Genomic DNA, 12,779 nt, shown 5'->3' on the forward strand with positions numbered 1-12,779 from the left:
CGCGCGGGGACGAGCCCTGCTTGGCCAGCGAGTTCCACTGCAGCCGCAGCGGCGAGTGCGTGCACCGGAGCTGGCGCTGCGACGGCAGCGCTGACTGCAAGGACAAGTCCGACGAGGAGAACTGCGGTGAGGGCGCCCTCCCCGCCCCCGGCCCCGCGCTTTCAACCGTTACACGACCTCAAATCACTTGTCTATTTCATTAACCTCTTTTCTGAGAGGGGAGGAAGCCACCGCGGCAGGATTGTTTCGGTTCAGAAAGAATCCTGGGCTCCAGGCCTGGCTGGGGGCGTGGAGCGGAGTGACCCTCGGCCAAGGACGCCCCCTCACTGCCCCGTGGCGTCCTCCCGGGTGGGATGGGGCAATAGCGTTGGCCTTGGCGGCCGGGTCAGAGTCCAGCGCCGCCCGGTCGCACGTTCTGTGATGGTGGAGGCGTCCTGTGTCCGCACTGCCCAGGGCAGTCGCCTCTAGCCAACGCGCCTAGTGCGACCGGAGAACAGAATTCCTTGCTGGAGACAGTGCAGACCAGGGCTCTGGCCCTGTGTCAGTGCCCCTGGAACCCACAGGCCGCTGTTTCGAGGCTGGCATGTGGAGTCACTGTGAATCCAGGAGGTCTTTCCCTTTTTCGGTGTCAGTTTCCATCGAGTTGTACTCGCCAATAAGATGTAATTGGACCTTTGGAAGTCACGTTTTAAAAACAATGCATGATGTTGTACGTGGTCTGTTCTAAAACTTAACGCAAGCTCATTTAATCCCCATCCCTTTACAGATGGGGAAACCGAGGCACAGAAAGGCCGAATAATTTTCTGAGAAAACACATACTTGAGAAAATGAAAAATCCCATCCTCCTTTCATTTTAACTGTCATCAGAGTTTAGGCTTTGCTAAAGTTACCTTTGGTGGTGGTTGTTTTTTCTCTGATGCAAAGATATACATATGGGTTCAAAATAGGATCATTCCCCTTTTTACATATCACAGCAGAGCAAGTGTCCACTTGAACATACAGAGTGCTAAAAATTTAGACATATTATTTTAAAGGTGGAAGGGGTTCCATTCTGCTCACAGATTTATTATCTCTTCTCACTCACATCCTGACATCAAAATTATAAATTGTAGACATTTTTATTGTGAAATACAGCCCAAAGGAAAGTGCATAAAAGAACAAATAGCTTAATGACTTAGCATAAAGCAAGTCCTGTGTGAGGTCAAGGTCTGGACCATGGCTGGCAGTACCCTATTCCAGTCACCATGTGCATCCTCTGAGTTTTAATCGTAATGTCTCTTATCACATGGTGTCATGTCATCAATATTTCATATATTTGTAGTCTCAGTCATTTGAACAACTGCATTATACTCGGTGGTATTGATCTGATTTATCATGATTTACTTGGCCTGTCTCTGTCTAGATTGGGACCATATCATTGTTTTTTCTGCTGAGAATGGCTCCTTGGATTTATAGTTTTCTTTTCTTTTGTTTAAAATATTTTTTATTGATTTCAGAGAGGAAGGGAGAGGGAGAGAGAGAGATAGAAACATCAATGAGGAGAGAGAATCATTGATTGGCTGCTTTCCGCACGCCCCCCCCGCTGGGGATTAAGTCCACAACCCAGCATGTGCCCTTGACCAGAATCAATGCTCTATTCATTGAACCAAACCAGCCATGGCTATTTTCTTTCTTTCTTTCCTTCTTTCCTCCCTCCCTCCTTCCCTCCCTCCTTTCTTTCCTTCCCTCCCTTCCTCCCTTCCTCCCTTCCTTCCTTCCTTCCTTCCTCCCTTCCTCCCTTCCTTCCTTCCTTTTGTACTCTGAATTTAATCTTGTGTAATTACTATCCCAGCAACTATTTCTTTCTGACCATGTTTTTCTAGGATGCCTTTAACCATCTTTATATTTTCAACGTTTTTGAGATATTTCCTTTAGATGAGTTGTTAAGTTTCAAAGTTAGATTTCACTTTGTGGTTCAGTTTGTCTTTTCTCTTAAGTAGTATTAATCTCACTTTTATTCATTGACATTAGAGCTATATTTGGTTTTAATTCTGTCATCATAATAGTTGTTATGGTTTCTGTTTCTAAAACTGTTACTGTATAATCACTAGATGATCCACTAAATACAGGGTGTGCAAAAGTATGTTTGAAGTTGTTCTTATGGGAACTAATACAATAATTAATAAACAATAATGCAAGATAGGCCCCCTACTGGCGATTGAGAAATCAACTCAGTCATGTGCCCTGACGGGAATCAAACTGTGACCTCCTGGTTCACAGGTCAATGCTCAACCACTGAGCCACACTGGCCGGGCAGGTGTATAGTTTTTTAATGGATTATGTGATCTAAAAAAGCATGTGAAGCCCTAACCAGTTTGGCTCAGTGGATGGAGCGTGGGTCTGCAATCTCTATCCTCCTCTCTGTGAAAAGTCAATGGAATATATTTAAAAAAATAAAAAATAAAAAAAAAAATAAATAAATAAAAAAAATTTTAAAAGCATGTGAAGCAAAACTAGAGAGAAGTCTAGGAAAACCTTGATGGCTGTGGTGGGATATTTGGGTTCTGGGTGCTTTCCTCTCCTTTGCAATTTTCCAAACTTGGCTTTGTTACTTCAGTAATAATTTTTCATGATTCTTCTTCATGAAGGAAAAAAGTACTTTTTGCCATAAAAGAAAAGAAATCGTCTAAAACAGCGGTTCTTAACCTGTGAGTCACGACCCCTTTGGGGGTCAAACGACCCTTTCACAGGGGTCGCCCAAGAGTATTGGAAAACACATATATAATTACATACTGTTTTGTGATGAATCACTATGCTTTAATTATGTTCAATTTATAACAATTATTGGGGGTCACCACAAATTGAGGAACTGCATTAAAGGGTCGCGGCATTAAGGAAGGCTGACAACCACTGGTCTAAAATCTACATTGGTTACATTTGCGAATACAAAAATAGATGCACCTGGGGAGTTTTCTCCTATGTTGGGAAGGAAGGCCGCCTCTTTTCTTTTTTGTCATCCATTTGCATGCTGTCCCCAAGGCCCAGGGCAGCCGACTCCTGTGAGGCTGTCGGAAAACTGCTTCTTCAGTGACGGGGAGTCTTGTCCCTCCGCCTCTCCTTGAGAAAAATCAACGCGTGCTCTGTCTTTCCTAGCTATGGCCACGTGCCGGCCTGACGAGTTCCAGTGCTTTGACGGGACCTGCATCCACGGCAGCCAGCAGTGTGACAGGGAGCATGACTGTAAGGACATGAGTGACGAGCTTGGCTGCATCAATGGTGAGCTCCGTGCCTTGACAGCCCTAAACCGTGGCAGAATACGGGGGTACAAGCAGGGTGGATCCCAGAGCAGGGCAGGGGCTCCCAGGTCAGCCCCCCACCAGCTGTGCGTCCTTCAGCAAGTTACTTGACCCCTCTCTGAAAAAATGTGCATAGTGAAAGCACCTACTTCAGCACTGTGAGACTTAATGAGGTCAGAGTGTACAAAGCCCGTATCTTTGAGCTCAGAGTTATATACAAAATACAACTCCATGTGAAAGACTTTCCTGAATTTACACACAGCAATTCCACTAGGAGCTCGGCTCTGGAAGGTCAGAGAAGCACTGTGCTGATAGCAAAACCCTGAAAGCCGCCCAAATGTTCATCAGCAATAGAATTAACTTAAAAAAATTTAAAAAAATATAATTTATTGATTTTTTACAGAGAAGAAGGGAGAGAGATAGACAGTTAGAAACATCGATGAGAGAGAAACATTGATCAGCTGCCTCCTGCACACTCCCCACTGGGGATGTACCTGCAACCAAGGTACATGCCCTTGACCGGAATCGAACCTGGGACCCTTGAGTCCGAAGGCCGATGCTCTATCCACTGAGCCAAACCAGTTAGGGCTTAAAATTTTAATTGTGATAAAATACACATAACGTAAGGATATTGCTTTTTTAAAAGATAATTTTTATTTATTTTTTATTGATTGATTTTTAGAGAGGAAGAGAAAGAGAAAGGGAGGGGGAGAGAGAGAAACATCGATTTGTTGTTCCACTTACACACATTCATTAGTTGTTTCTTGTATGTGCCCTGACAAGGGATGGAACCTGAAACTGTGCATTTTGGAATGATGCTCTAATGATATCAACTGAACTACTCAGCCAGGGCCAGGATACTGCTTATTACATTTTTCTTATGGCCCTGGCCATTTTGTTCAGTGGTTAGAGTGTAGCCCACACACCAAAGGGTCTCGGGTTCGGTTCCCGGTCAAGGGCATGTGCCTGGGTTGCAGATTCATTTCCAGGCTGGAGGATTAAAAAAAAAAAGTATTATGTTATTTAGAGACTGAAACAATTTCGTGAATAAAGAGTTAAAGTTTGATAATGTACTACCTTTTTAAAAATTGTGGTAAATTACCTACAACATGAAATTTACAATTTTAACCATTTTTTTAAAGGAAGTCCTTCAAGCAGGACTTATTTTTATTTTAAAATATATTTTTATTTATTTCAGAGAGGAAGGGAGAGGGAGAGAGAGACAGAAATGTCAATGGTGAGAGAGAATCATAGATTGGCTACCTCCTGCACACCCCCTACTGGGGATGGAGCCTGCAACCCAGGCATGTGCCCTTGACCAGAGTCGAACCCAGGACCCCTCAAGTCCGCAGGCCGATGCTCTATCCACTGAGCCAAACCAGCTAGGGCTATTTTAACCATTTTTAAGTGTCCAGTTCTGTGGCATTCACTACATTCAGATTGTTATGCAGCCTTCACCACCATCCATCTCCAGAACTTGGTCTTCCCAAACTGAAACTCTGCCCCTATTACACACTCACTCCCCATCCCCTCTCCCCAGCCCCCACTTTCTGTCTCTATGAATGTTACTGCTCCAGGATATAAGTGAAATCATGCAGTGTTTGTCCTTTTGTATCTAGCTTATTTCATGAGCATAATACCCTCCAGATTCACCCACATTGTAGCCGGTGTTAGAATTGCCCTCCTTTTTAAGGCAGTAATACTCCATTGCATGGATGGACCACGTTATGTTTGCCCAGTTATCAGCTGACGGACACTTGGGTTGCTTCCATCTTTGGGAATTGTGACTAATGCTGCTATGAACGCGGGTGTATGAAAATAATGTTAAAATGGCGATGTGGTCACGCAGTGGACTATCACGCACACAGCTCAGAAACCAGGCCAGGGCTCTCAGGCTGCAGGTGAACCTCATAACTTCACTTGATCTTCGCCGAAAGGCCGAGAAGCAATTGAACCTCATAACTTCAGCAAGAAGCAAGTTGCAGGTGATTACTGAATACAGTTATTTTACCAGACTCGAAAACAAGCAAAATTCAATAATATAGTGTTCCTTCCTACATGTTGATAAAACTATTAATGAAAAACATAAGAGAATGGTAAACCTAAAGTTCAGGATCATTGTTACCTCTGCGGGTATAGCAGAGGATAGCAGGGTAGGATGGAGAAGGGCGTGTTATAATCTAGGCCTGGGCTCTGCAAACCTGTACCATAAAAGGCCAGTTGGTAAATATTTTATGGACCACAGTCTCTGCACTCAATTCTGCTGTCGTTGCTAGAAAATAGTCATAGACAGTATGTAAATGAATAGGGATGTGTGTCAATAAAACTTTTTAAAAAAATTTTTTTATTGCCCTGGCTGGTTTGGCACTGCCCGCTTGCTGGCCCCGCCCCCCGCCAACCGGTTGTTGTGCCATTGGATTGTTTTGCATACAGTATTAGGCTTTTATTATATAGGATTAAAAAGTACTAAACAGCGTCCTGCAGCTCAGAGCACTGACCCTCTTCTTTGGCTCCCATAGTGACTCTGTGCGAGGGCCCCAACAAGTTCAAGTGCCACAGTGGCGAATGCATCACCATGGACAAAGTGTGCAACTCGGTCCGGGACTGCCGGGACTGGTCCGATGAGCCCCTCAAGGAGTGTGGTGAGCCTTGGGGGGCAGGCAGCTCTTGGAGCTCGTGGGGAGCTGGAAGCGGGACCCAGACACGGGCGCTGTGGGGCTGCAGGGCTCAACCCACCGTGCCCCCAAGGTCTTTGGCTCTGGGGCCAGACAGATGGGGGGTCTTGGGGAAAATGGCTTTGCTGCAAGTCTCAGGTTTCACAACTGTAGGATGGGACTGTAGTTGCTCACACATCCTTGGACTGCTGGGGACTGGCCGATGGGGAACTTGTAAAGTTTCAGCCATGTTCTGTGACCCATAGCTGTGTGAATGTCTGGATGTTTCCAGTGCTATAGTCTCTTTTGCAACCAGGCAACTAGGCCATTTTAGCAGAAAAGCAGCCACATGAATGCATTTGTACACACATGAATGTGTGTGGCTAAGTTCCAAGAAAATTTTATATGGACACTGAAATTTGAATTTCATAAACCGTTTATGGGTGTGAAATATTTTTATTTTGATTAATTTTTGAGAGCACATTTATTAACATTGCAGGTGAACCTCATAACTTCACTTGATCTTAGCCTAAAGGCCGAGAAGCAATTGGATCTCTGCACCGGGGACAGGGAAACAAGGAAGGGTTCAGAGTAGAAGAAGGCACAGGAGGAGTGTACGGGGGCTGCTTTGGCTCTAGGAAAGACGTGAGTGAGGCGGGGCTCCCTGAGCTCCCTGGGAGTCAGAGAAAAGGGGCCTTGGAGACAGGTTCAGGTTCAGGTTCAGGGGGTCACCCTGCTGCGCATTGCTCCCCTGGGAGCAAGTCTCGTGAGGACCCTTAGAAGTTAGGAGATGCCACCTGTTGGGGAAGAGGGAGGGAGGGAAAGGCATGGGTGTGCTCCTGGGAGGGAGACCACACCAATTCTTATTTTTCTTTTTAACTATTTAAAAATTTGGAATTGTTCTTAATTGTTGGCCTGTTTTTGAACAGGTGGGATGCAGGCTTTGTTGTTAAGAGCTAGCGCATGGATTCTGGAGCCATACACCTTAGGTTCGAGCCCAGCAGTGTGATCTTGGGCAAGTCATTTAACTTGGACATGCCTCAGTTTCCCCAGCTATCTTTAGGGTTGTTGAGAGGATTAAATGAGTTAATATATAGGGTTTGGCAAAAGTAGCTTTACAGTTGTGAGTTCACCAATTCTTGTATTATTTATTAATTATTGTATCATTTTCTATACGAACAACTGTAAACCTACTTTGTCCACTTCTGTATGTAACTGTAGTATGTGGTTTACAGTTTTAATCAATAAAAAATTTTTTAAATTGTGGTTGAAGAAAGCAATAAGATTTATCATAACCATTTTTAAATATGTTTTTATTCATTTTAGAGAGAGGAAGGGAGAGGAAGATAGAAATATTAATGATGAGAATCTTTGATCGCCTGTCTTCTGCATGCCCCTACTGGGGATCGAGCCCACAACCCTGGCATGTACCCTGATCAGGAATCAAACTGTGACCTCCTAGTTCATGGGTTGATGCTCAACCACTGAGCCACACCAGCCAGGCTATCATAGCCATTTTTAAGTGTACAAATCGGTATCATTAAGCAGATTCACAGTGTTGTACAGCCATCACCACTGTTTATCTCCCGGACTTTCTCATCTTCCCAAACTGAAACTCTGCTCCCAAACTCTAACCGTGCCCCCTCCCATGGCACCCACCATTCTTCTCTTTGTCTCTGTGAATTTGACTCCTCTAAGAACCTCATATAGGTGGGATCATACAGGATTTGTCCTTTTGTGAGTGGCTTATGTCACTCAGCACAGTGTCCTCCAGGCCCGTCTGTGACATTGCACGTGACAATGGTATTTTACGTCCTCTCAGGGGTCGTGGCACCTCACTGGCCTCACATCCGTTGGGGTGATTGTGATACAGATAGTGAAATAGAGAGGGGGGCTGGGGAGGGGGCTGGAGGCCTGAGTGTGACCGTCTGTTCCCCGCCCGGCGCAGAGACCAACGAGTGCCTAACCAACAAGGGTGGCTGCTCCCACCTCTGCAAAGACCTCAAGATTGGCTACGAGTGCTTGTGTCCTGAGGGCTTCCGGCTGGCGGACCAGCGAAGATGCGAAGGTGATTCCCAGGTGGGGTGGGCTCCGGGCCTCCCCAGCCCTTTCCTCTGAGACGGTGGCCAAGCCTCTGCCTTGGTTTCCAGCTGTTTGTGGGCAGTCCCCACTTACAGGGCTGTCAGGGGGATTTAACAAGATGCCATAGGCATGGGGAGTCTAGCATGGCCCATGAGGCACGCTTGGTTCTTGCTTTGGGATTTGTCATTTTAAAAACGAGACCTGGCTGGGTAGCTTTGTTTGTTAGAGCATCGTGCCCATATGCCAAGGTTGCGGGTTCTATCCTCAGGCACGTGCCTTTGATCAGGATGCGAACCCACTACCCTTCGGTGTGAGGGCCGATGGTCTAACCACTGAGCATACTGGCCAGGGCATTGGAGATGATTCTTCGCTGTTTTTAAGATTTTATCTCTGAACCTCATAGATACTGAGACGCCAGCCCTGGAGATCTTCCCCAGAGGAGAAGGCTGTCCCCCATTTACCATTATGGGGCACAGCTTCGTGTTGGGGCCCATCACTCTACCTGCGGGGAAGATGCCCAAACCTCTTTCTCTGTCCCAACTCATAGATATCGACGAGTGTGAGGACCCCGACACCTGCAGCCAGCTCTGTGTGAACTCCGTGGGCAGCTACCAGTGCAAGTGTGAAGAGGGCTTCCGGCTGGACCCCTTCACCAAGGCCTGCAAGGCTGTGGGTGAGTGTCCGAGGCGCCCGAGGGGCCTGGCCTGGCCACCCCGAAGGCAAACGGGTGGGGAGTTGCATCATCTGAATGTTGCGTCATCTGAACTTCTGTGGACAGGGTGTTTGCTCCCGGGACCTCTGGCAGGTAACGGAGCACGTGCAGATGGACTCGGGCTTGCTGGAACGTGCCCTCACGTGTCCGGCTTCTCAGCAGACACAGCTCAACCCCTGGGGGGTGGTTTTCAGCCCACAGGCCCCACCGGAGACTTCAGGGGGCAAGAGGTAGAAAGCCATGGCCCCAAACAGCCTGCACCTCCTCCAGCTCTTATGAGCTAAAGATACCTGCACACAAAAAAAACCCACAAAAAAAAATACATTTAAAAGAGACCAAAATCTAATAGCTCGTGATGAAACAGAATAGTGGAAATAGTTGTTTTTTTCTTCCCTGAACTTCAGGTTAGAACTGCAAGCCTGCACTAATTATTAGAATCACCTGCACACGGGCCATGTTTTTGGAGGCGTAATTGTTCCGACAGATTTATCGCCCAGAAGGTCGCCCAGACAGTCTTTGTTTTGCCTCATGTTCTGCTCGTGCAGTGTGGTTCCAGCGAGGGTCCGTTTTGCAGAAATATTTTAGTGCTTGTTCTGTTTCCCTGAGAACCTCTTAGGCTTCCATCCCTTCCCCACTGTTGTCGGCCTCCTGTCCTCCCTCTGCCACATCCCCATGCATGTCCGGGTTCTGGAGAAAATTGGGGGGTGAATTCCCGAAATCCGCCAGGATTTGAGATTTTACTTTCCTTCCAATGTGTAGGGTCAGTATCTGTACAGATGCCACCCCAGGGGCAGGGATATTCTGGGTGAGGTCAGCTGTAGAAGCGGTCAGTTTGTTGGAGCCTATCAGTGTCATGATTACAGCACAGCCCCCAGAGTCAGAGAGACCCGGGTTCAAATCCTGCCTCTGTCGCTCACGAGCTGTGTGACCTGAGGCAGGACCCTTTCCCTCTCTGGGCCTCAACCCCTTTATCTGTAAAAAGGGTTGACAATAACACCTGCCTTATAGGAGTGTGAGAATCAGTGAGGGAAAACTTAAGAAAAGCACTAAGAAGAATTCCCTGTTCTAAGGAATCACTCTGTACAGACTAACTTATCATTTCTTCATCCTCCTGTTCTAAAATGTAGAATGCAGGGCCCCGGTGTTCTAAAATGTAGTTTTTATTATTATGCACCTGTGGTGAGGCCAACAGATCGGGAGGTGGCTGCCCTTGAAAAGCTAGTTTGTTTCTCACAGATCCCAGAGGAGACACATGGCAGCAGGCAGGGCCCCACGGGAAGGCACCAAGGTGGCCAGGAAGTAGAGGGAGCGGGGAACTGGGCAGGAACCTTTGTCGTGGTTTCCTCGGGAAGGGTAGCCGGGCTTAGGACTGGCTGGAAGGATTTCCGTGGGCTCTGGGGTGTAGGGACTGTCCCTGGTTGGTTCCATGGCCAGGGCACGGTGGCCGGGAGTGTGAGGAGGTGAAGGAGGTGGTGGGTGTGGGCCGGTTAGTTTGCATTTGGGGCGGGTGGGTGACTATGCCTAGGAACCGCGAGGCCTGGGAGGGGCCGTCCCTCCGGTATCTGCAAGGCCCCAGAGTCAAGGCATCAGAACGGCGTGGTTAATACATCAGGGAGGCGCGTCCACCCCATGTCCTGGGCGTCTCTGGCTCAGCCAGGCCCCGGAAACAGGTCTGGGGGCCCTCCCGCTCCCCTGAGCGCCCTCCGTGCCTCCACAGACACCATCGCCTACCTCTTCTTCACCAACCGCCACGAGGTGAGGAAGATGACGCTGGACCGCAGCGAATACACCAGCCTCATCCCCAACCTGAAGAACGCGGTCGCACTGGACGTGGAAGTGCACGCCAGCAGAGTCTACTGGTCCGACTTGTCCCAAAGGAAGATCTACAGGTGAGCCTCAGCCCACGCCCGCCTGCCCGGCCGCCCGGCCCTGCGTGAAACCATGGCCTCGGGCACTGACTCCTCCTCCTCCTCCCTCCTCAGCACCCAGATCCACAGAGAGTCCAACTCCTCCTATGACACCATCATCGACAAGGGCCTGCAGGCCCCCGACGGGCTGGCCGTGGACTGGATCCACGGCAACCTCTACTGGACGGACTCCATGCTGGGCACCGTCTCTGTGGCCGACACCAAGGGCGTGAAGAGAAAGACCCTCTTCAAGGAGAAAGGCTCCAAGCCGAGGGCCATTGTGGTGGATCCCCGTCACGGGTGGGTATTCCCAAAGCTGAGGGGTACGGACATGAAGAACCAGTTAGGACTCATGGGGGAGGTCTGTGCCCGAAGTAGACTCGACTGGGGGGGGGCGTGGAAAGGGGGGGTTCTTTCCCACATGCCCTTGGGGCTGTGGGATCCGTCCCTCTGACGCCCGCTGTGCCACCTGTGGTGCAGGCAGACCCTGAAAAGTCCTGGCCTGTGGAATAGAATCCACTACCAGACATTCATACTGACTAACCTGGTGTTAGGAATTAATCCTTATTTGAAATTAGAAAATAAAAATCGATTTAGTCTTTTGTGCCAGGACAGGATTGGAGAAAAGTAAAACTGCGCAGGCCCAACGTTAATCGTTGGACAGGTCTTTCCAGGACGTGACAGGGAGCGAAGGTCACCCCCTGGGTGGCCCCAGGCTGGTGTCCACAGGGTTCACGGCTGACGCAGCAGCTCTAGGGCCCACAGGGACAGGAGGGAAGCATGACCCGGTCTGTACCTGCCCGACCACGTCTGCCACCACAACATGCCACCTGGGGGAGCTCACAGTTCTGGTGGGGCACTGCCAGCCCCAAGGGGCAGACGTAATCAGAGGTCAGGGAGCATTTGGCTGTGAGCGTGGCGATGGGACAGACCCCGTGGTGCAGATGGGCCGGGCAGGCCTGGGTCCCCCCCGATGGGCCAGGATTTATTTAACTGCTATTCAAGTCAGCACATGAAATTTAGAATTTAAAAATAAAACCCCTTTTTACCCTACCACTCGCAAAGTAGCACTGCTTTATTGCAGTGATCTGGAACCAAACCTTACATATCCCTGAGGTATGCCTATATATATGTTGGAAAAGCAAAACAATAAAAATTTAAAATTTCAAAAAGATGAAAAAATTATAAAACCCTCAGAAAGTAGTGTTTAGAGTGCAGATTCCTGGGCCGCAGCCCTGACACTGGAATCAGAACCTCCCTTTTTCTTGAAGGTTCTAAAATCCTGCCCGGTCTTGCCAGGTGGCAGGCCTTGGAGTAAGGCAGGCAAGGCTGGGAGCAGAAGGAACCAAGCTGAGGTCTCCCCAGGGCCTGTGTGGGACCCTGGCCTGGCTGCCTCAGGATGTTTTTCCATTGGTTTTTAGAGAGAGTGGAAGAGAGAGGGAAAGACAGAGAGAAATATTGATGTGAGAGAAATATATCAATTGGTTGCCTCCTGCACGTGCCCTGACCAGGGCCCTGGCTGGGGAGGAGCCTGCAACCACGGTCTGTGCTCTTTTTTTTTTTTAATATATTTTATTGATTTTCCACAGAGAGGAAGGGAGAGAGATAGAAAGCCAGAAACATCGATGAGAGAGAAACATTGATCAGCTGCCTCTTGCACATCTCCTATTGGGGATCTGCCCGCAACCCAGGCACATGCCCCTGACTGGAACCGAACCCAGGACCCTTCAGTCCGCAGGCTGACGCTCCATCCACTGAGCCAAACCGGCCTCGGCCGGTCTGTGCTCTTGACCGGAATTGAACCTGGGACCCTTGGGTCTGCAGGCCGACGCTCTCTCCACTGAGCCAAACTGGCTAGGGCTCTTCAGTGTTGGCTGGGAGCCACCCTGGCCGACGTCTGAGTGTCTGTTCTCACTGTTCTCCCTCCAGCTTCATGTACTGGACGGATTGGGGGACCCCTGCCAAGATCAAGAAGGGGGGCCTGAATGGCGTGGACATTCACTCACTGGTGACAGAGGACATCCAGTGGCCCAATGGCATCACCCTGGGTATGTTCGAGGGACTGTGGTCCCCGGGGCTGAGGAGAGAGGAGAGTGGCCAGGCCGCCCCTGCACACACCAGGCAGCTCCCTGAGTTGTTTATCACCCTG

At 48.9% G+C, this 12,779-nt stretch overlaps 1 protein-coding gene across 1 annotated transcript in view; it reads left to right on the forward strand.

The window, feature by feature from the left end:
* LDLR (low density lipoprotein receptor) overlaps positions 1–12,779 on the forward strand; it is a 45,336-nt gene that overhangs the window by 22,684 nt on the left and 9,873 nt on the right. The window contains exons 4-10 of the mRNA XM_015565338.1: positions 3,133–3,255; positions 5,795–5,917; positions 7,878–7,997; positions 8,559–8,684; positions 10,441–10,612; positions 10,706–10,930; positions 12,560–12,678. Coding sequence (XP_015420824.1) covers positions 3,133–3,255; positions 5,795–5,917; positions 7,878–7,997; positions 8,559–8,684; positions 10,441–10,612; positions 10,706–10,930; positions 12,560–12,678 — 1,008 coding nt within the window. The remainder of the gene's footprint in view (positions 1–3,132; positions 3,256–5,794; positions 5,918–7,877; positions 7,998–8,558; positions 8,685–10,440; positions 10,613–10,705; positions 10,931–12,559; positions 12,679–12,779) is intronic.

This window comes from Myotis davidii, unplaced genomic scaffold, assembly GCF_000327345.1.
Source record: "Myotis davidii unplaced genomic scaffold, ASM32734v1 scaffold1439, whole genome shotgun sequence".
In the NCBI taxonomy this organism is placed as follows: Eukaryota; Metazoa; Chordata; class Mammalia; order Chiroptera; family Vespertilionidae; genus Myotis; species Myotis davidii.